Here is a 24,107-nt window from a genome sequence, read left to right as displayed (position 1 = left end):
ACTTAGAATTTCTTAGAATATCGTCTTTATTTTAAGGGTATTTGGGCATAGACATATTCAATTCAAGACAAGTATCCACTTCAAGTTTAAATCTATTACTAAGCTCATATTCTAAGGACACAATCTCAGAATAACAAAGTTCAAATACTAATTTAAAAGAAATGAAAACCAATGGCTTAAAATGTGTTAGAGACCTATTCCTTCTTAACAGTCTCAGAATAAATTTTAGGAATGTCATATAAACAGTTTATATAAGAGATAATCTAAACCTTTTGCCACACACAAAAACTATGCCTTTAAAGCCCTTTGAAATACTTCACGAGCATGTAACTCAAAAAAATAAATTGTAAAGGTAATCTTCTCAAATTCCCACTTTTAAAAAATATGCTATTAAATACAAAGTTCCATTGAAAACTCAAATGCTTGTATTTCATTAAGCTATAGTGCAATAAAACACAAAAGAAGAAAATGTAAGAGATAAAGTTTTGCCTTATAGTTATTATCCGGTCTCCTGTCTTGTCTTTCTGCTTATCAATATCTATGTGTGCACCCGTGAACTCCCGGATAGCGTTAATGTTACAGCCTCCTCTTCCAATCACTCTGGATATCACAGTTGATGGAACAGACACTTTCTTAGACCTATTTAAAAGTTGCAAACATAAATTAAGATAAATCATTAGCCTCAGTGGTTGTGATTAAAATAAGACAGTATTATTAAAATATGCTTCTGAAAATACAGAATAGATTATTGTTAAATAAGCGTTTTCTATCTATTCTCACTCTAGGTGATAAAAGGCAACTAGGAATGACAGGAAAAAGGAAGAGAGGGAGAGGAAAGGAAGGGGAGAGGAAAGGACAGTGAGAAGAGGGTAAGAAAAGAATAGAGAGAGAAAGCTTTACCATAGCTTCACATCTCATTACCAAAGATTGTTTTGCTGACTTTCAACCTTCATAAATGTCTGTAAAGTACATACTATGAACACATGCAAATAAAATAGCAAATTAGAGAGAAATGGGTTCCTGCCCACATGTATACTATGTAGACACCAAGTTAGAGAACTATAATACCAGACCATGAGGGCTTTAATAGGGTATACTAAATAAACAATGGTTGAAGCATCTAATCCAGCCCAAGGAGTCAAGAATGGTTTTCTGTGGGCACATTTGGGTGACTGATTCACATTTTGGTGATTGATTCACATTTTTCTTTTTATTCTCTAAAACTGAAAATTTATTGTTTCCCCGCATTCTTCTGGCGGCATTAAAATTATCCAGATATGGAAACTCACTAAAAGGATGTTCAGTAGTGTGAGAAAAAAAGCCCACTGGGATTTCAATAAAGCAAAATGTATCTAACACTTGCAAAATTACAATTTTAAACATTCAAACTCAGGAAAGGTAGATACAAATTTCTGACAAGTCTAAATTAAAAAATACTTCTAAAAGAAATACAGCATAACTTTCAATAAACAGAATAAGCCAATTATGCTTTAATGGACAACTACTTAGAATCATTGATTAAATATTAAATTAAAATGTTATATTTTTAAAATGTAAGGTATTATCCCTGCCCTTTTATATACATTATAGAAATTACTTGACAGTTCCTTCTTGCCTAAAGAGAATAATAATGAGTCAGTGATTATTATTTTCAAATAAGTTAGAAATGTCTTTGTATATCGCAATATGAAATTCAAGGAGAAAAATTGAATTACCTTACTTTTGTATAAAGAGTACTCTGGTATTGTGATTTCAATGACTTCAATAGTGTGTGAGAATAAGTTAGTGTGCATGCATGAGACAAAGACAGAGAGAGAGATAAAGATAAAGAAAGCACTTGTTTCAAATAATCAAAAGTTTAATTTTTTGATGGAATTTCTGGGGCATACTTTAAAATAGGTTATCAAAGATTTATAATGGGTCACATCCTTTCTGTAGCATCTTACCACCTTTTAGTTTCAGGAATATTTACTATTTGAGTCATATGAGTTAAAAAATCCCAAGCAAAATATAATAAAATACTATTTTAGTCCTAAAATCCTTCAAATAAAGGTATCCCATAATTTAAAGACCAGAATAGTTTAAAACCAATATTTACTCATTTTACAAGCATTCAGTAGACATTACATGGGCTCTGGGATTACAAATTTGAAAACACTATCACCTTAAAGAAATTAAATTAGTTCTCTAATAAGTACCAGTACCTTTAAGGATCATCGTTTTATGTAAAAAGCTCCCAATTTTAAGAATATTAATATACTTTTTTTTCATCTAAAATATGATGTAGGTTGTCTCTGTTAGCTAGATTCAGCCTTGGGCCACCAATGTGCAACCTTTGGAATACTTAGAGGAATTTAATTGTAAGGTAATAAACCACATTTCACTAGAGAATACAGCACATTAAAAAAACAGAAAAACAATCAAGTAAACAATTACTCACCTTCTTACAACTTCTTTCCATCCTTCCTCCCTCTTTTGTCCACGTTTAGGACTTGCTACTGTTAACTTCCCATTTGGAGAAGAAAGGGGCGATGGACCAGATTTTGTGCAAGTGGACAGAGAATTACTGGTCACTTCACTGACAGTCTCTGACAATCTTTAACAGAGGGAGGAAAAGTACATGAAATATGGAGCAGATGTAGAATTTTTAAGTGATAAAGGCTACCAATTACATGATTTTATTGTTTTATTTATAGATTAAATATGGTGACCAAATGAGGAACTTACTTTTCACTTTCCAATACTTAGCATAATATGAAAAGACAATATTTAAAAAGATAGTTTCTAGAGAACTATATGCAAACAATTGGACATTCTGGAAGAAATGGATAAATTCCTAGAAACATATAATAATCTTCCAAAACTGGATCAGGAGGAGTCAGAGCATCTGAATAGACAGGTTATAACTAGTGAAACTGAAGCAGTAATCAAAAAACTCCCAATAAAGTCCTGGACTAAATGGCTTCACAAGTGAATTTTACTAAACATTCAAAAAATGAACACTTTCCTCAAACTATTCCAAAAACTTCAAGAAGATGGGAGACTCCCAGGCTAATTTTACTAGGCCAGCATTATCCTAATTACAAAACCAGATAAAGACAGGACAAATAAAATTATAGGCCAATATTCTCAATGAACACAGATGCTAAAATCCTCAACAAAATATTAGCAAACTGCATCCAGCAACACATTAAAAACATCATACACCATGATCAGGTGGGATTTATTCTGGAAATGCAAGGCTGGTAAAATATCCACAAATCAGTAAACATGATACACCACATAAACGAAATAAAGTATAAAAAGTATATGATCATATCAATAAATGAAAAACAGCATTCGATAAAACCCAGCACTCCTTTATGCTAAAATCTCTCAGCAAAGTGGGACTAGAAGGACGATACCTCAAGTAATAAAGGCCACATATGACAACCGTACAGCCAACATCATATTCAATGGACCAAAACTACAAGTGTCTCCCTTAAGATCAAGAACAAGACAGGGATGTCTGCCTTCACCACTCTTATTCAACATAGTACTGGAAGTCCTAGCAATAGCAATCAGACAAGAAATAAAAGGCATCCAAATTGAAAAGGAAGTAAAACTGTCATTATTTGCAGATGACATGATATTGTGTATATAGAACCCTAACAATTCCAACAAAAAGAATACCAGAACTGATAAATTCAGTAAAGTAGCAGGATACAAAATAAATATCCAGAAATCAGCATTATTTTTATAAACCAATAATGAACTATCAGAAAGGGAAACTAAGAAAACATTCTCATTCACAATTTCTTCAAAAATAATAAAATATCTGGGGATAAATCTAACCAAGGACATAAAAGAACTGTACACAGAAAATTATAAAACAGTGAAGAAAGAAACTGAAGAAGGTACAAATAAGTGGAAGCATTTACTGTGTTTATGGATAGGATGAATCAACATAATTAAAATGTCCATACTGCCCGGTCGGGTGTGGCTCAGCGGCTGATCGTTGAACCAAGATCCAGGAGATCGTGATTCGATTCCTAGTCACCGCACATGCCTGGGTTGCGGGCTTGATCCCCAGCTGGGGGCGTGCAGGAGGCAGCCGATCAGTGACAACTCTCTCATCACTGATGTTTCAACTCTCTCTCTCCCATCCTCTCTCTGAAATTGATAAAGACATATTAAAAATAAATAATAAAATAAAAATAAGTGAAATGTCCATACTACCCAAAGCAATCTGTAGATTCAACTCAATTCTTATCAAAACACCAATGGCGTATTTCACAGAACTAGAACAAATATTCCAAAAATTTATATGGAACCACAAAAGACCCCAAACAACAACAGCAACCATAAGAAAGAAGAGCAAAGTTGGAGGAATCATGCTACCTATTATCAAACTATACTATAAGGACACAGTAATCAAAACATCATGGTACTGGCATAAAAACAGACATATATATTAATGGAACAGAATAGAGGGCCTAGAAATAAACCCACACCTTTATAGTAAATTAATATTTTGTTTTTGTTTCTTTGTTTTGTTAATATCCTCACCCAAGGATATTTTTCCATTGATTTTTAGAGAGTAAAAGGGAGGGATGGAGGGAGCAGGGAGAGAAAGCGAGAGAGAGGGATAGAGAGGGAGAAAGAGGGAGTACGATACTTGGACTGGCTGAACAACTGGGGATCGAACCTGCAACCCAGATACATGCCCTAGACTGGAAATCAAACCCATGACTCCTAGGTGCCTAGACTGATGTTGTAACCATTAAGCCACACTGGTGAGGGCTACAGTCAATTAATATTTGACAAAGAAGGCAAAAACATACAACGGGGTAAAGATAATCTATTCAATAAGTGGTACCGGAAATATTGGACAGATAAGTACAAAAAAATGAAAGTAGACCATCTTCTTACACCATACACAAAAATAAACTCAAAACGGATTAAATACTTAAATATTAGTCTCGACCCATAAAAATCCTAGAAGAAAACATAGGCAATAAAATCTGGGACATTTTTTGTAGCAGTATTTTCTTCTGATATATCTCCTAGAGTAGGGTTGGGGAACCTTTTTTCTGCTAAGGGCCACTTGGATATTTATAACATCCTTTGCGGGCCATACAAAATTATCAACTTAAAAATTAGCTATGAAAAAAGCTCCTAGATTTACTGAATTTCAAGTCCTGCCTACTTCAAGTTGCCTTGGCAGGGCCAGACCAAATGATTTCTCGGGCCCTATAAGGCCTGCAGTCTGGATGTCCCCCTCCCCCACTAGAGCAAGGAAAAACAAAAGAAAAAATTAACAAATGGGATTACATCAAATTAAAAAGTTTTTACATAACAAAGAAAACCATCAACAAAATGAAAAGACAACCCACTGAATGGGAGAACATATCTGCAGATGCATTAGATAAAAGGTTAATATCCAAAATTTATAAAGAATTTATACACCACCACCTAAAAAGCAAACAATCCAATTAAAAAATGGGTGAAAGAGAGTTTTCCAAAGAGGACATACAGAAGGCAAATAGACATACGGAAAGATGCTCAAGGTCATTAATCATCAGAGAAATGTAAATTAAAACCACAAGGAAATAATACCTCACACCTGTTAGAATGGCCATCAATAAACCAACAAACAAGTGTTGGCCAGGACGTGGAAAAAAGGGAACCCCCATGCACTGTTGGTGGAAATGCAGATTGGTGCAGCCACTGTGAAAAGCTGTATGGAGTTACTTCAAAAAATTAAAAATGGAACTGTCTTAAGACCCAGCAATTCCACTTCTGGGAATTTATACTAAGAAACCTGAAACACTTATTTGAAAGAATATATGCACCCCTATGTTCACTGCAGTGTTATTTACAACAGCCAAGATATGGAAGCAGTCCAAGTGTCAACCAGTAGATGAGTGGATAAAAAAAGCTGTGATACACAATGGAATACTACTCGGCCATAAAAAAAGGAAATCTTACCCTTTGCAACAGCATGGATGAACCTAGAGAGCATTATGCTAAGTGAAATAAGCAAGCCAGAGAAAGACAAGTAGCACATAATTTCACTCGTATGTGCAATCTAATGAACAAAATGAACTAACAAAATAAGAGAGAGACTCATATACAGCAGGCTGACAGATGTTGGTGGGTGGGGGCTGGGAGAGGGCTTGAGCAAAACCAAAACTAAATTAAAAAAGAGGAAAAACTAAAAAAAAATAAAAATAAAAAAGATGGTATCTAGAGTTAAAATTTACCAGACTTTAATCACAGTAATCCCTGAAAACCCATAATCAATACTTTTCATGGGCTAAGTTTAACCACCAAAATGAATTACACAGTAAAAATAATTTTCTCTCTTATTAATACAAAATCTAAAAAGTAGCTTTATTATTCGAATCAAATGAAATTGTGTCTTCTTTAGTAAAACAAACACAAATCCTTGTTCTGCCATTCTTTGATTACTTTACAAAAAAACTCAGCAACAAAGCATTTAATGATGCTACTAGAAATTATAAAAATAAAAATTGGAACTAACTTTATTGAAGCCTTGCCAGAAACAGATTTTCTCTCCTCCTTTGGAAATGTAACCAGAACTGATGGCTGTTTCTTGTTGGTCACAGTGGCAGTGACCACAGCAGGTGAATGATTGTCACTCTTTCGGCTGCTATTGCTGTTACTACTTTCATCACTGCAGCTGGAAATCCTCATGTTATCACTGTCCCCACTCTCGCTGGTACTGCTGCTTTTTGACTCTCCTCCGTTCACCTTCTCTGGCTGACTGTATGAGATTGGTAGTGGATCATCAAATATAATTTGAACGTTTTCTGGAGTAATTTTATTTTTCCTGTTTTTCCTCTTTGAACTGGTTGTAGTTATGGTATTATTTCTTTTACCATGGGAACCTGCCAAAGTTGTCCAGGTTGCAGATATACCTATAGTAGTAGTGGTTGTGGCACTTGGAGGCTCTGTCAAGACTTCAGGCTCATCTGTAAAAGTAGAAATAATTAATTAGCAAATTCTAAGAATTCTTAGAATATACTTAGCTTTAAGCACTTCAAGAAAAATAAAACCAGAAGTTACTTTACTACTATTAGAAATAAAGTCATCAGTCATTCCAGCATTCATCAGTAATGAGAGGGATATGACCGATCTATTCTCAGCCCCTAAGGCCAAAACAATGTATAGCAGGCAGTTCCAAGAGATTATTTTGGGAACAATCTTGTAAATATGAATATATACTATATATTACATATTTTATATAATTAAATTTTGGGGGTATAATAACATTGTGGTTATGTAAAATATGTCATTTTTCTGGGAAATACATACTCAAGTATTTAGGGGTGATTTCACATGATGTGTATATCTTACATGCAAACTGTTCAAAAAAAGAGAAGAAAGATAAAACAAATGTGCCAAAATGTTTTAAGAACCTAGGTGATATTCTCAGGTGTTCATCATATAAATCCTTAAACATTTCTTTAAGTCAAATTTTTTTCAAAGTAAAAAACCAGAGGAGGGAGAAATTTACACACACACTGCATACATATTTGGTAGTTTAGTAGCAATGGCTCTTCCTCACAATATCCTCATCTCAAATAATCTTTAATTAGAACGTCCTTAAAGGTAATTTCCTCATTTGAGAAAAATCTGAATATGGTCTGGATTATAGATGATATTAACAAATTACTGTTAATTTTTTTAGGTATTACAATTATGTAAGCAAATGTCAGATACATGTTGAAGTTTTACAGGTGCAATGTCAGAATGTCTGCAATTTACTTTCAGATGGCTTAGAAAAAAAAATCTGTATACATATTTAGAGGAAAAGAAGACGAAGTAAATGGGTAAAATGTTTTGTTTCATTTCTGTTTTTTTAATCCTCACCTGAGGATATTTTTTCCATTGTTTTTCAGAGAGTGGAAGAGAAAGAGAGATAGAAATATTGATGTGACACACACATTGTTTGGTTGCTTCCCGCACGCACCCAGACCGGGATTGGGATCCAGTCTACAACCGAGGTACATGCCCTGGCTGGAACTGAACCCTGGACCCTTCAGTCCACAGGCCATGCTCTAACCACTGAGCCAAACCGGCTAAGGCTAAACTGTTTATTTTTTAAAATCTAGGCTGCCCTAGCTGGTTTTAACCAGTGGTTAGAGTACCGGCCCATGGACTGAAGGGTCCAAGATTCTATTCCAGCCAAGGGCATGTACCTTAGCTGCAAGCTCGATCCCCGTGTGGGAGGCAACCAAACAATATGTCTCTCTCACATCGATGTTTCTCACTCTCGCTTCCACTCTCTCTGAAAAGATGTAGAAAGTAAGCAAGGGTTAGAGAACCTATTTGCAGAAATAATGGCAGAAAACTTCCCTATCCTTGTCAAGGAAAAAGTCGTACACAAGTTCAGGAGGCACAGAATCCTAAGCAAGAAGAATCCAAAGAGGCCCACTCCCAGACACATCATAATTAAAATGCCAAAAATTTAAGACAAAGAGAGAATCCTAAAGTCAGCAGGAGAAAAGTAATCTGTTACCTACAAAAGAGCTCCTATAAGGATGTCAGCTGATTCTCAACAGAAACTACAGGCCAGAAGAGATGGCATGAAGTATTCAAGGTAATAAAAAGCAAGAATCTGAAACCAAGACTACTCTATCCAGCAAGGCTATTATTCAAAATAGGTGGTGAAATAAAGAACTTCCCAGACAAAAAAAGGCTAAAGAAGTTTATCATCACCAAACCAGCAATGCAAGAAATGTTAAAGGGACTGCTGTAATAACTTGAAAAAGACAGAAAGAGAAACATAGGCATAAAGAAATAAAATGGCAATAGATAAGTACCTATCAATAATAATCTTAACTATAAATGGATAAATGCTCCAATCAAAAGACACAGGGTAGCTGAATGGATAAGAAAACATGACCCAAATATATGCTGTCTATAAGAGCCCACCTCAGAACAAAAGACACAGGCTGGAAGAAAATAAAAATAAAAAACTTCCGAAGGACTTTAAGGGAGAGATTGAGATAGTCATATTAGGGGACTTTAACACCCCACTAACTTCACTAGATAGATTTTCCAGACAAAAAACCAACAAAGAGCCCAGCCAGCGTGGCGTGGCTCAGCAGTCAAGCATCGACCTATGATTCAGGAGATGGCAGTTGATTCCCGGTCAGGGCACTTACCTGGGTTTCCGGCTTGATCCCCAGTAGGGGGTGTGCAGGAGGCAGCCGATCCATGACCCTCTTATCATTGATGTTTCTATCTCTCTCTCCCTCTCCCTTCCTCTCTCTGAAGTCAATAAAGACATATTAAAACAAAAAAATCAACAAGGAAACAGTGACTCTAAATGACATACTAGATCAGATAAATTTAATTGACACTTATAGAACATTTCACCCCAAAGCTGCAGAATATACATTCTCAAGTGCACATGGGACATTCTCAAAGATAGACCACATGCTAGGACACAAAACAAGTCTCTACAAGTTCAAGGGTGAAATCATATCAAGGATCTTCTTGGACATTTACACCATGGAATACTACGCAGCTGTAAAAAAATGAAGGATCCCTGACCCTTTGAGACAGCACGGTAGGACCTGGAGAGTATTATGCTAAGTGAAATAATCCAGTCAGAGAAAGACAAGCATCACATGATCTTACTCATATGTGGAACCTAATGAACAAAATAAACCAATGAACGAAATAGATCCAGAGACACAGAAGCATGGAACAGACTGATGAATCTCAGAGGGAAGGTGGGAGTGGGTTAGTGGGTGGGGAGAGATTAATCAAAGGACTTATATGCATACCCCATGGACACAGACAATAGTGTGAAGGGCTGGGGGTAGGAGTACAGGGGAAAGGGGATCAATGGGAGAAAAAAGGGATATTTATTATACTTTCAACAATAGAGATAAATTAAAACATTTAAAAAAAAGCAATGTAAAAAATATACTCAAGTGAGCATTAAAACATAATAATAATAAATAAAATCTAGGTAAAGTGTATTCAGGTGTTTATCATTCTTTCAATTTCTCTATAGGTCTGAAATTCCTCATAATGAAATAAAAATAGCATGTAAATACTTTAAGGGCTTAATAACTTAGAAATCTATTTTTACCTAAGTTGCTGATATTTAAAAATATAATTTTCAATAGAATGTATTATATTCATATAATACATTAGATGGTTTTTAGAGAAAATACCTTCAACTTTATGCTTTTCTTTTTCTTGAGCAGCTTGGAGTTCAAAGTTCTCTTTATTTTTGGCTTCAATTTCTTCTAGTTTTCTTCTTTGTTCTTCCTTTTTCTTTCTTCTCTTCTCCTTTCTCTTTTCTCTTTTGGCAGCCAAAGCCAGCCTCCGGCTTTCTTCTCTTAACTGTTAAAGGATTAAATAAAACAGAATGATAACACTGGAATTTACCATGGAAAAAAGTTGTCACATAATGTAATTTTATCATATGAAAACTGGGATACCATAAAATTTAAAGGCATATAGCTCAATTCATTATTTGATCAAGATCATATTCCAATCACTATAAGGAGAAAATATTTTTAAAGTATCAAGACCAAATTCATGATAAAATTCTAATTTTAAAATGGGTGAATGATAAAGAAATATGTAGCTTTATAATTACTAAAGAAATCTAAATTAAAATAACAAGGTACCATGCTTCGTTCATTAATTTGGCAAAATAAAAGAGATATTTTTGCCCTAGCCAGTTTTGCTTACCGGTTAGAGCATCGTCCCTTGAACTGACCGGTCCTAGCTTAGATTCGGACCAAGGGCACATACCTCAGTTGCAGACTCCATCCCTGGCCCAGGTCAGGGCGTGTCAGGGGGGCAACCAACTGAAGTCTTTCTCTATTTCTCCCTGCCACTCTCTCTAAGACATTGTTAACCATTGAGATGACAAGAACTGGGTTCTTGTCTCCTTGAAGGAAAGATTTAGATCAAGACATAGTGCAGATATCTAAGCTGACGTGAAATAAGGAAGGACATAAGAAGCAACAGGAGAGCCTAGGCTGGGTTGCTTTGGCTCACAGGGAAGTCAGAGAGAAGGGGGCCTTGGAGACAGGTTGGGGGTTAGCCCAGAATAGCTGTCGCTGCCAATTGCTCCCCTGGTTGCAAGTCTCCTGAGGTTCTTTGGAGTTTAGGAGGTAGGAGCCTGTGGGGGAAAGGAATGGCATGGGAGTGTTCCACAGAGGGAGAGCTCCTCGGGACTTTCCTTTTCAGGGGTTTTAAAGGCTGGGTGTTCAGGTGAGGTGTTTAGGGGAGGTCTTAGCGGAGTATCAATAGAATATTCATCAGCTCTATGCTGATGAACAAAAAATGAGATGTATTCTCTTACTTTGTTCTTGAGTGTGGTAGGCAAATGGCACTAACTGGATTTCTGTTATCTGTTTCCCTGAGTAGGGTGACTTAAGCTATTTAGTCTCTGGCTGAGGAGGAGAAATGCAAACCATTTACTCTTAAGTGTCCTAGGTTTAGGGGAGATAGGATTTACCAGTTGGCTGTAAAATGCTATTTAACTCTCTTAGTTTCCCTATTCCACTTGTCCTGGAATTTTCCTAGCTTCTTACTATCCTATAACATACTATAAAGAGAAAACATTTTTAAAGGATCAAGATTAATGAGAAAAACCTAATTTTAAAATGGGTAAATGATAAAGAAATACATAGCTTCATAATCACTAAAGAAACCTAATTAAAATAACAAAGTACCATATCTCGTTCATTAATTTGGCAAAAAAAAAGGTAACAGCATAAATTTTGGAAAATAAGTTGTTTTCTATACTGCTATGGATATAAATATTTACATTTTAGGAAAGGTAATTTGAAAGACTATGAAAATTACAAACTGCTTATCCTAAGAATTTATTTTTTATAAAATGACTATCACTAGTGAAAAAATATAGGTTCAATAATGTCTACTGAACCCTAGTTAGTTTGGCTCAATGGTTAGAGTGTCAGCCTGAAGACTGAAGGGTCCTGGGTTCAATTCCGGACAAGGGCACGTACCAATTATAGGCTCCATCCCTGGCCCTAGTAGGGGCATGTGCAGGAGGCAACCAACAGATGTGTCTCTTTCATATCGGCCCCCCCCCCCCCCCCCCCCCCCCGCCTTTTTCTCTTTCTGAAAAGCAATGGAAAAAATATCCTCAGGTGAGGATTAGAAATAATAATGTCAACTGAAAAATAAATAATGGTAGTAAAGGTAAAAAAAGGTAAATCCATCAAATGGTGGGGACAAATTAACAATACACCTTCACAGAACACCAGGCAGTCTTGAAAAGTATTCTATATACTTGGAAAAAATGCTCACAATTTACATTTGGTAGGAGAAAAAAAAAAAAAGACACACTGCAGGCCAATTCTCCCATTTATAGGGGAAGGCCACCCTTATGTGAGGCTACTTGTAGAAATACCAAAAACCAAACAAAACTAAGGATACATATCAAAGGCTTACTAGTGACTAGAGAGTGGGACTGGAGAGGGGTAGCTGAAAGATGAGGCTTTCAATTTTACTTTATGTAACTGTACATTGTTTCTATTTGTCAAAATGAAAACATATTACTTTCATAGTAAAAAATTAAGAATGTTTAAAAGTCCAATGGTATCTCTTAAGCTATTTTAACAATTAAATTTTCCTCTTTGGTTCATAAAGTAGAAAAAATCTTCCAACTCCTTTGTTTGCATTTCCCCTTACAGATATTTTCAAACTATGTACTCCCTGCCCATAACCTAGTGTTCTCTGTATTTTACATGTATTTTAAATATTTTGTGTTAAAACAATGATACTCAGTTTATGGAAAATGTCACAATATCCTGACTAATGAAACCAGAGCTCAAAGACAAGCTCATAAGCCAAATCAATTTATTTTTCATCAGAAAATATCTGACTTCATTTTTAAAGTCTTTGTTTGCTTTTGCTAGATACTCCTCCTGCCTTTTCAAATTATCCCTGCTAGGTTTTGCCCACTTTTAAAGTTTTTACACCCTGGGGCAATGCATCATACATTCTTTTGGGGGTAGAGATAAGTCTTTTATTCCTGAAAAGGAAAATAGTTAAGGAGAATCTCTAGAAAAAAAGATAATTTCTCAGGCAGACAGACTTCAGGAAAGCATTCAAATGGAAGCTGAAGTTCTAGAAACTGTCCTAGTAGCAACCCCTAGAAATTTTTGGTGCTCCTCTAGAAGTACACAAGCTCCAGTTGAAAGATGGGGAGAGGAACTTTTGGCTTTTCAGGACTAGGAAGAAAACAGTAATTATTTAGTGACTTTCACTACCTAGGTCACTGCAAGGGAGGAGGGACCATAGATGATTGGTGGCTTTAAAAGGAAGAGCACGTGTAGCTCAGCTCATCAGAAAGAGCCGTGCTGTGCTGCAGCCACCTGCCCACTCTCAGGAAAAGTGCTTTCTCTGCCTGAGCTTCAGTGAAGAGGGAGGCTGTGGTTGTCCTGTGTTGCTCTAACTTTGAAGGAATGAACGGGTAAGTGTTAGGAAGAGAGGAGTGGAAGTGGGAGTGAAGGGTGTGCCAGAAAAATATTTTCAAAGCAACTGAGGCCACTGATATAAAGCCTCTCCAATTCAGAATTGGGAATAATACATGTTTTAATCTGTATTATGTCTGTAGGAACAGAAACCTTGAGAAAAGTACAGGAAATAACTTTTGGGGGGATCAAAATAACAAGTGAAGTTCAAGACTTTTGACTTGGCCAGGATAGGAATTTTTATTTGGCTGGATTTTTCTATTTGTCAGTGGCAGGAGGAAACTGTGATTAGCATTCAAGGGAGGGGAAGAACTTTTTAAAAATGGAAAAGTTTAAATCAGAAAGCAAGCTTTCGTCTAAGCCCTTATGACCTTGATCTGGGTGGGAGTGATAGGCTAGGGTAGGTCTTACATGAGGGTGTGGCTGTCTCAGGTATGCTAATGCCTCAGGCTTTACAGAGTTCAGTGAAAGCTGGCCCTTAGGCAATAGAAAGAACCTAGATATCAAACTTTAGAGATCACCTTTAAGGGCAAGGCATTTACTCTTGTTTCTAAATTTTGAAATTCTAAGGCTATTATTTTGATAACCTCATAGATCTAACTTTGGACTCACTAAAAAATGGAGCACAAATTCAGAGGTTATAGTGAAACTTTTTTGGGGAAAGATCTGAGACTATGGCTGCAAAAGGATTTATAAGGCATGGAGCTCTCAAAACTAAGAATTAGACATGACAGATACAGATTTAAGAGGCATCATAAATCTGCAGGTGGTAGTTGAATCGAATGAATTAAATGAGATTACTAAAAGGAAAAAGTTATAACTATGCATGTGTATATTTATGTGTGTGTGTGAGGGGAAAGCAAGAGGGAATATCCAATGAGTAAATGAGACTTTAGAAAGGCCTAATTAGGCACAGGAAGGCCATGAGGAGAAAGCGGCTTCCATGGGAAGAGTTTCATGAAGGAAGGCAAATCACAGTAAGAACTGAAAAGAGGTAACAGGATTTAGCCGTAAAGGTGCCATTGGTGATCTCTGCCGTAGTTCATTAGAATAATGGAGGAGCAGTGCCTTCCCCTTCCTCTCTCTACTCCTTCCCCTTCCCTTCCAGGAGGCTTAGCATTAGCTTCCTCAATCCCAAACTCCAAGGCTCTTTCTTTGCCTTTATAACTTGTTTCCTAAGCCAACTTCTTCTAGGAATTGCTTCTTCTACCTCTTTGGTTTACCAAATGGGGGAGCAGGCAAATGATCCTAAATTGAGGATTAAAAATGTAAAATGTAGAGCTGAGACAAGCTAGTAAGCCAGGATAAGTGGGACAGGAGAAACTGAGATAGTTAAAGAGCACTTTTCAGACACGTAATAAATCCTATCTTCCCTTAAGAGTAAATGGTTTCCACTTCTCCGAAACCACAAGGTAAATAGCTTAAGTCACCCTACTCAGGGAGACAACAGAAATCCAATTAGTGCCATTTGCCAACCACACCCAAGAACAGACAAAATAAGAGAAAAAATTTCATTTTTTGTTCATCAGCATAAAGTTGATGAACATTCTAATGATCCTCCCCTAAACGCCCAGCCTTTAAATCCCCTGAAAAGGAAGGTCCCAAGGAGCTCTCCCTCCAGGAACATGCCCATTCCATTCCCTTCCCTGACAGGCTCCTACCTCTTAAACTCCAAGGGACCCCAGGAGACTTACAACCAGGAAAGCAATTGGCAGTGGGTTCATTCGGGGCAACCCTCCCTGAACCTGTCCCAAGGCCCCCTTTTCTCTGACTTCTTTTTTTGGTTTTGTTAACCCTCATCTGAGAGTATTTTTTCCATTGATTTTTTTAGAGAGTGGCAGGGAGGGAGGGAGGTGAGAGAGAGACACAAACATTGGTTGGTTGCCTCCTGCAGGCACCCCAACAGGTTGGAACCTGCAACGCCCAAATGGTGCCCTTGATCCTTCCAGTGTGCAGGGACCATGCTCTAACCACTCAGGGACACCAGCCAGAGCTTCTCTGACTTCTTATTCTTAGTGAGCCAAAAGCAGACCAGCCTAGGGTCATTTCCTCAGCCCTTCCTTGTTTCACTTCCCCTAGCTCTAATAAAAGTCATCTAAAATTCATCTGAACTCATGCTGTGAAATCTTTCCTGCAGGAAGTCAAGAACCCACACACTACCCGCTGGCCCTAGGCAGACCCTCTCAGGGCCAGGTCCCCTTTCTGGTAACGGAGTCAATAAGATTGCTGTCTTAAAATATTTAAAGAAGGAAATACTAAGTTTGAGGTAAAGTTTCATTAGGATAGTTACCTTAAGTTGTAGGCAGAGAGTAGTAGTTAATGAAATAGCAGACACTCAAGATAAAGGAGTATGGGGGAGGTGGTAATAACTGATACAAGATCCCAAAGAGGACAAATGAAAACAGTAACTAAACCATTAAGATTCAAGTACAGGAAAACAGAGTAAGAAATTCGGTCTACATCATAAATTTGTTCACAAGAAACCTGGCTGGTCTCATTTCACTTACGGGGGAACTAGGAGTATCTGGGGGAGGGCAGAGGCTTTAAAGAAGAGTCGAGTCGAGTTATAAAATAACATGTCGAGGACAAGGAAAGGGCACTGAATGACCCGACTGGTTTCTTTTAATTTAGGGTTCAGGAACAAAGTACCACTTGAGAGTTAAGAGCTTTAAATGAAAATGTAAGCATTTAGGAAGAGGTAGTCCAGACTAAAGAAATACTACCTGCACAAATGTAGATGTATGAACGTGAATGAGATACTCCAGGAGTAGAAAACCATAGTGAGTGATGAGCCTGGGAAATTAAGATAGGAGGACCTGAATGTTTGGAATGTCCCACGTAGACAATGAAGAGACAAGTTTTTGAAGAGGGAGTTAAGGCAATCCTGCCTGTGTATTAGAAAACTAAAGGAACTGTGGAAGAGTCACACTAGAAGGAAGGGTTAGACTGAAGGAAAAGGTGACAGGCAGACATTTAAAAGGGAGACTGTTAAGCAGCCTACTGCAATAGTGAGAAGGGATGACTCGAGCACAGAACAGAAACACATACAGAGGCTGCCAAGAGCTCCTGTAAAAGCAACGGTGACAGTGATACAGTTAATATACGGGGGTTACTACATGTTAGGCCCTGAGTTAAGCTAATTTAAGACACTAAGTCATTAAATGAATGTAGGGAATAGAAAGCAAAGATATGTCAGAAGCTAAAGTGGCATCAAGATTTCACTTCTGAATAATGGGTAGTGATATCAACAGAAAGGAAATCAAAGAGTGAGGAGCGGAATCAAACAAGAATTTATTGACAACTTGCTATGTACCGAGTGTGGTTCTAGCCTCTTCAGTAAACTACACAAAAACATCCCTGCCCTCAGGAAGCTGAGGAAGCTAACATTTAGTTGGGGGGTTGGGGAGGCACACGGATGATAATCATAAACACAGTACAGCTGCCCCCTAGTATTTATGGGGGATAGGTTCCAGGACCCCCTCCCATCGCAGGTAACAAAATCTGAGGATGCTTAAGTCCCTTACATAAAATGGCTTAGTATTTGCATATATCCTACGCACATGCTCCTCTATACTTTAAATCATCTCTAGGTGACTTATAATATTTAATACAATGTAAATGCTATGTAAATAGCTGTTATACTGTAATTTTAAGGAAATAATGACAAGAAAAAAAGAGCCTGTACCCGTTTAGTACAGATGCAACCACAGCAGACTTAACTACACAGTACCTGTGAGCAACAACATAACATTTCCCCCCTCCAAATTTGTTCCATACAATGACTGAATCTGCATATGCAAAACCCCAAATGTATCTAGTTTTTAAAGAGATATAAACAGGAACACTAGAGCAGGGGGAAGAGAAGTATGTATATGGAAACAGGTAAGGGGATTTGATTTTAAACAGGGTGATCAGTGTAAGCCTCATGAAAGTTAAGTTTAAGCAAACATAACATGTACGAAATATTTCAGGCAAAGAAAACAGCCAGTACCTAAGCTATATTTTCAAGTAGGTCTGCAATGCTCAAGTAGGCCAGTTAATGTAGCTCAGAACAGAAAAAGACTGTCAAGACTATTAGGGAGCTTGTTCACCTAAGGCCTGCAGGGCATTTCAAAGGCTTTATCTTTTTATTCTGAGGGTTTTGAGCAGAAGAGTGACGATGTGATTTAAATGATGTAAGGGATCACTCTAATTGCTAAACAGAGAATAAAGAGCAATAATGGATTCAGGGAGACCAGTTAAATAACTACTGAGGTCATACATGTAAAAGACGGTATTAATGACTTCAACCAGGGTGAGAAGTGATGAAAAGTGATTAAGAGTCTAGATACACTTCTAAGGCAAAGGTAACAACGTTCTCCAACACATTAGAGAACAGACAGAAATCAAGGATGACTCAGTTTTTTAGTCTGAGCAATTACAAGATAGAGTTGTGGGTTTGGGGTGAGCAAAGATCAAGAGTTCACACTGGGACACAAGTATGAGATGTCTAATTAGGTATCCAAATGGACACATTGAGTAGCAAGCTGTATATATGAGACTGGTGTTTAGGGAAGGTGGCTGGATTAATGATACAAATTTGGAATCAGCTGGTATATATTTAAAGCTAAGAGGTAGGATGAAATGGCCAGTGGATAAAGTAGATCACCTAATGAGCTAAGAGGCTCATCAACTAAGAGGGGAAACAAGGAGAAACTAGCAAAGGAGACACAGAAGTGGAGAAAAACAAGAGTGTGTAGTGTAATTATGGCTAAGTGAAGAGAGCATGTCAGGTTTATCAGGCTTAGTACAATAAGGATAGAAAAGTAATCACTGGATTTAGCTTCATGAAAGTCACTGGAGACTATAAAAGCATAGTCTGTTTTGGTGGAATTGTGGAGTGAGAACCTGGCAGGAGTACGTTCAAGAGAAAGAAAGAATTGAAGACAAGCAAAATAGACAAGAGGAGTAAAGAAATGGGGTTGTACCTAAAAATTGGGGAGAGGGGGGTTGGAAGAATCAAAGTTCTTTTCAAGATGGGAGAAATAAGTTCCTATGATGAGAATAACCCAGGACAGGGGGATAAATGATATGGAAGAAAACAGAATTGCTACAACAGTGTTTTGAGTACCAGAGACCAGATGGGATCTAGTTCACAAATGGAGGGACTGGTTACAAAAGTTTATTTAGTAACTAGTAGAAAGTCTGTGGGTACAGGGGCTGGTGGGTAGGTAGATGGGGTGGGAAAAGTCTTGGCAGTTTTCTGATGCTTCGGTTTTCTCAATGACGTAGGATACCATGCCACTAGGTGACTGAGGGTGAAGGAGAGGATGCACTTGAAGCCAGATGCTAAAGGAGAAAGTAATAAATAGTGGTATCGAAGACTGGAAGACTGGATCAAACTAGGGAAATACAGAGTGACTTCAGGGCTGCATTAAAGGATTTGCTATCACACATTTAAAGTAAAATTAGTCATCAAGGTTGAATGTTGTTTTTTCCTAAACACATTTTGTTACTAGGGTACAGATGAGAAGAGGGAGAAAGAAGAGAGCAAGGAACAATGAAGGGTGGTAGAATGTAGGATAAATGGATCCTATACTTGACTTGTAAACAGAGCATTGCCAGGACTGTTGGAGGCAGAATTCTAGAGGGAGAAAAGCTGAAAAGATAGGAAGTTTAATCAGAGAATGAAACGTATAAAACTGAAATTGTGGGATGGGAAAATTAATAGCTTCAGGTGATAGCAAAAAACTCAACTGAAAGTATCTATTAGGAATATTTTCTTTTTTTCTATTAGGAATATTTAAAAAATATACCCCTCATTTCTCCCTAAAAGGTTACGAATGTTTACAAAGAAAAAAGTAGGAAGAGAAACAATAAGCAGTAAGTGGAAGTGTAAAACAAATATCAAAAATGCAGACCAAGAATATCCACTACGAGTTCTAACAGTCAAGAACATAACCAAGTTGTTAATGTCCTAAGAGAACAGGCAGTTAACTGAAAATTCCATAGTATGACCAGAGGAACTACTCAAGAGTGGAGACTACCACACAGTAAATGCTCAGTAAATATTTGCTGAATAATGATAAGGGAATGAATCTAATAAATAGCGAGTATCCTCAGCAGCAGGTTTTACAAACCTATTAACCAAAATTTTCAAATTAGGCTGATCAAAAAAGCATTTTTATACAAGCAATAAGCTACCCATGTAGAACATCAGCTTAGACCTGAAAAGACCAATCCCAGTGATGTTTCAAAATCAGAAATGGTAGAGCCAGAAAAGTGTTATTTTCCTAGATGTAAATCATAACTAAAAAATAGTGAACCATACTCTATCAGATCCTAATCTGGTGATTCTTCAAATAGAAATATTGATATTATAGAACTTTCTCTATAATTGAGAATTCTATCTATATACCACCCCCATCAACACTGTAAAGTATCAGTGCATGTGGAAGAATCAACTTACATCTAATTAATTTATAAATAAAAATTAACACCTTTGATTTTAATATGGAAAAATGTGTAATTTGAAAGTTCCTTTTGACTTGCTTTAAATCTAAGGTTCTTGAAATCCTGATCATCAAGGTAAGAAATGTTGGCAAGAATTTGAGACATTGACACTCATGTATTGCTGATGGTACAGTAAGAAAATATTTGAAAGTATCAAATTTAAAATAAATTGGCTCAAGTGAACAAATTTTGTAAAAATAAAAGCACAAAAATATAAAAAATTATGTACAAAGATGTTTATTGTGACATTATTTGTAGTGATAAAAAACTGGAAACAAACTTACTATGGAGTGTATTTTAATAGTTACTTAAATCACTATTAATTGACAATATCCATCAGTTACTGAGGGGGGAAAAGCAAGTATTACAGTAATATGCTTGCATGACTGTTGTTTTTTTTAAGAGTTTTTTATTGAATTTTAGCGAAAGGAAGAGGGGGAGAGAGAGAAACATTGATGTGAAAGGGAACATTGATCGACTGCCTCCTGCAAGCCCCCTCACCGGGGATGGAGCCTGAAACCAGAGGATGGAGCCTGGAACCTGGGCATGTGCCCTGACCAGGAATCTGCAACCCTTGGGTGTAGGAGACAATGCCCAACCACTGAGCCACATCAGCCAGGGCTTGCATGATTATTTTTTAAAAGTGCACAACCTCCATATATGTAAAGATTTCCTTGTTCACCAAATATTTATGGAGTACCTACAACATGCCAGGAACCATTTTGTGGTGCATACGTTCTAGTGGTAGAGAGAAACAAAGTAAATAAAATACGGTATTTAGAATGTTACAAAGTAAAAATAAGGGAAGAAGAGTAGAAAGAATGTGGAAGGGAGAATAAAATAGGCATCTGCATGGGACATTCAAGGCAGAAGGTACATAGCGAGAGCAAAAAAGGATGGTTAATATGGAGGGAGCAAAGAGACTGAAAGAAAGGAATAAAAAAAAAAATAGGATAGGTGTAAGTAGTACTGTGGGTGGGTATATCATGTAGGATCTTAAAAGGCTTTATAGGTAATTACAGAGGTGAGAACTTTAGTTACCATACAAGGTTAATAACTTTAGTTAACTTATAATGATGACAGTATGTTTTTCTTTAGTTATCTTTGCATATTTCACAGTTTAAACTGAGCACATTATTGAAATAAAGAAAAACAACAATCAAGTTGATTGAAAACAGACTTTCTTAATAGATATCTCCTAAAAGCTGCTTTCTACTTTGTAATCCACATGTATGCTATACATTCTAAATGTACTTAATGTAATGAATAAACATCAAAGGTATGAGAATAGTTTTCTTAGAAATTCTAACATTTAAAAATAAGAGTAATTAAAAAACAGGATATTATAACACTTTAGGAAAAAAGAAGAGATAGGTTACCTTCAATTAAGGGAGAAGAGGGAACCAGAAAATTTATAATTAAAAGAACTGGTTCAAATCTTAGCCTAGCTTAGGCAAGTTACTTAGCTTCTCCACCTGTAATATGAGGGTAATAATATTTTTACTGAGAAGACTAAAATATGTATTCTATCATAAAACTTGACCCTATTATATTGCCTGGTATTTAGCAGGCATTAAGTAAATTATCAGATGAAACTGAATGTGAAAATAGGTCAATTAATAGTTATAGTAGTGTTTATAACAATAAGTACTTAATGTGCTTCCTTTTTTAAAAAACTTCAAAATGGCCAAAAATCTAACTTTCGTTTGATCAGAATCTAAATCAGAAAATTTTTTCAATGAAGAATATCCAATATTAAATGTTTTCCAGAAAATAACCAGATATTTTCACATATTAGAAAAAAACATTCAGAATTCATATTTTCTTTATGCAAAATGAAATAATGAAATATATAGCTTAACAAAGTCAGCAAGTATAAAAGTATAAAATGGACCTGACTCAATCCCAAAAGGTTGTAATTATCACTATATATCCTTTATAAATTTAAACAGCATATGTTAAATTTTATAGCATTTTTAACCTTTTCTATAGAAGATGAAATGTGGCAGAGCATACATTCCCATAATATTCATGGCCAACCAGTTCTCGCATGTCACTATTTCTATTACATTCCTGAGAAGAGTTACTGGTAGGAAAGGGAGTAAAGGAGGAGCTATGGGGCTGCCCGAAATACATGTTGTTTGGTGCGCTTTACTCCCCTTGGGAATAGATGGAAATGATGCTGTAGTCTGCCCGAAAGAGAAAAGTACAAGAGAATTCATCCATTTAAAAAATGTACTCCTTAAACATTCCATCAAGTGGCTGTATTTCACTAGCTGGTTATGCCTTAGTAATGCATTTGGTAGTTCTAGTAAATCTGTGGGCAACAAATTATAAGGTCTAAGATCAATGACATATAGATCTAGATGGGGATTAAGAGCTCATTAGTTGAGATAAGACTGAAGCTGAGGCCCTGCCAGGCGTGGCTCAGCAGTTGAGCATTGGCCAAGGATCCAGAGATGGCAGTTCAATTCCTGGTCAGGGCACATGCCCGGGTTGGTTGCGGGCTCGATCCCTGGTAGGGGGCGTGCAGGAGGCAGCTGATCAATGACGACTGTCTTATCACTGATGTTTCTCTCTCTCTCTCTCCCTTCCTCTCTGAAATCAATAAAGACAATATTTAAAAAAAATAAAAATACATAAAGTGTTTTTTAGAACAGTAATATATGCACTGGCCAGTTTGGCTCAGTGGTTAGAGTGTTGGCCCGCAGACTGAAGGGCCTCAGGTTTGATTCTGGTCAAGGGCACATACCTCGGTTGCAGGCTCACTCCCATCCAGGGTCAGAGGGCTTGCAGAAGGCAACCAATCTATGTGTCTCTCTCACATCAATGTTTCTCTCTGTCTCTCCCCCTTCCTTCCACTCTCTCTATAAATCAATGTAAAAAATATCCTCAGGTGAGGAGTTTAAAAAAAAAAAAAAAAAAACGACAACTGAAGCTGAGCATTAAAGGCTAGGTTATCTGACTCCCAGATCAATTGCAATTCCTATAATAAAATTTTGTTAATTTGATTACAAAAAATTCTTTTAATAATATTTAAAATACTCATAATTCTCTCGCCTATTTGAGCCAAACTTGGAGAGAAAACCATGTACATAATTTAAAGCAAAAGCAACAACAAAATGAAACAAAACAAAAACGAATAGATTACAAATTAAAGGGAATAAAGCAGGAAGAAAAAAAGTAGGTATTTTCACATGTAAAGGTTATCATTACCTTTTCCAAGTCTAACTCCTCTAATAAAATGCTGGCATTTTTGTTTGCTTCAGCAGCCTGTCTATCTTTGGCTTGTACTATTGATTCCATACAAAGATGACACTTCTTCAGCATCTCCTAAAATGAAAAATTAAGATGTTCCAGCCTCAAAAAACAATTCACGTTTAGAGAGATTCCTGACAACATGAAGATATTAATTAAGGTACTTGAACATCTAAATATAAGCTATAAAGGAAAAAAGAATGCAAATAAAAATATACAAGCAAAGAGCTTTTACTGTTCTTCAAAATAATACTCATTTGATTAGTAATGTGGAAACTAAAATTATTTACTCCTATAATTTGAATATAAGAAATCATACAGCAAATGGAAGTGTGATAATTTATGTCAGCTGGTAAGTAGGCTTAAGGAAAAGTGTCAGTAAAGAAAACGGGATTTAAAAATTTTTGAAGTACTTCAATGATAAAAACTGTTGTCAAATGTTTAAGTTTTGTTGCTACAACTTCATGTTCAAGAATCACTGATTTAAAAAATCATAGACATATGTAATCTTCCCCTCCCCTCCCCAAAACCTAGTGGTATCCAGGAATGTCAATTATCATAGAGAAATTTAGAGGCAGGCAAGACAGTGAATTACTTATGTTAAACAAAATCTATGGGGAAAATCTGCTCACTATTATGTAATAACTGCTGAGAAAATGTAATTAGGATATTTTATACTTGTTGACCTTTTTGGATTTTCAGAGCATGTCTTATAAACTCAGAATTAAAATCCCCATCAGGGGAAGATCTCAATTAAATCTCTAATAGGAAAAGAATTTATTTTACCTTCCCTACTTTTTCTGCAAAAACCCTAACCAGTTAAATACTCAGAAACCTAAGCATATATGTTCTTTTTTACAGGCAAAAGGA

At 36.5% G+C, this 24,107-nt stretch overlaps 1 protein-coding gene across 3 annotated transcripts in view; it reads right to left on the bottom strand.

The window, feature by feature from the left end:
* The window catches only part of LOC107534498 (ankyrin repeat domain-containing protein 17), an 81,799-nt gene that overhangs the window by 18,917 nt on the left and 38,775 nt on the right, over nucleotides 1-24,107 (bottom strand). For all 3 annotated transcript variants that reach the window (XM_087813691.1, XM_087813692.1, XM_087813693.1), the window contains 5 exons: nucleotides 23,196-23,312; nucleotides 10,200-10,371; nucleotides 6,527-6,977; nucleotides 2,441-2,596; nucleotides 490-639 (listed from right to left, as the gene is read on the bottom strand). In XM_087813691.1, the coding sequence (XP_087669817.1) occupies nucleotides 490-639; nucleotides 2,441-2,596; nucleotides 6,527-6,977; nucleotides 10,200-10,371; nucleotides 23,196-23,312 (1,046 nt within the window). The remainder of the gene's footprint in view (nucleotides 1-489; nucleotides 640-2,440; nucleotides 2,597-6,526; nucleotides 6,978-10,199; nucleotides 10,372-23,195; nucleotides 23,313-24,107) is intronic.

Source organism: Miniopterus natalensis, assembly GCF_054644295.1.
Source record: "Miniopterus natalensis isolate mMinNat1 chromosome 1 unlocalized genomic scaffold, mMinNat1.hap1 SUPER_1_unloc_1, whole genome shotgun sequence".
NCBI lineage: Eukaryota > Metazoa > Chordata > Mammalia > Chiroptera > Miniopteridae > Miniopterus > Miniopterus natalensis.
The sequence above is the reverse complement of the archived record's forward strand: the minus strand, read 5'-3'. Positions and strand labels throughout refer to the sequence as shown.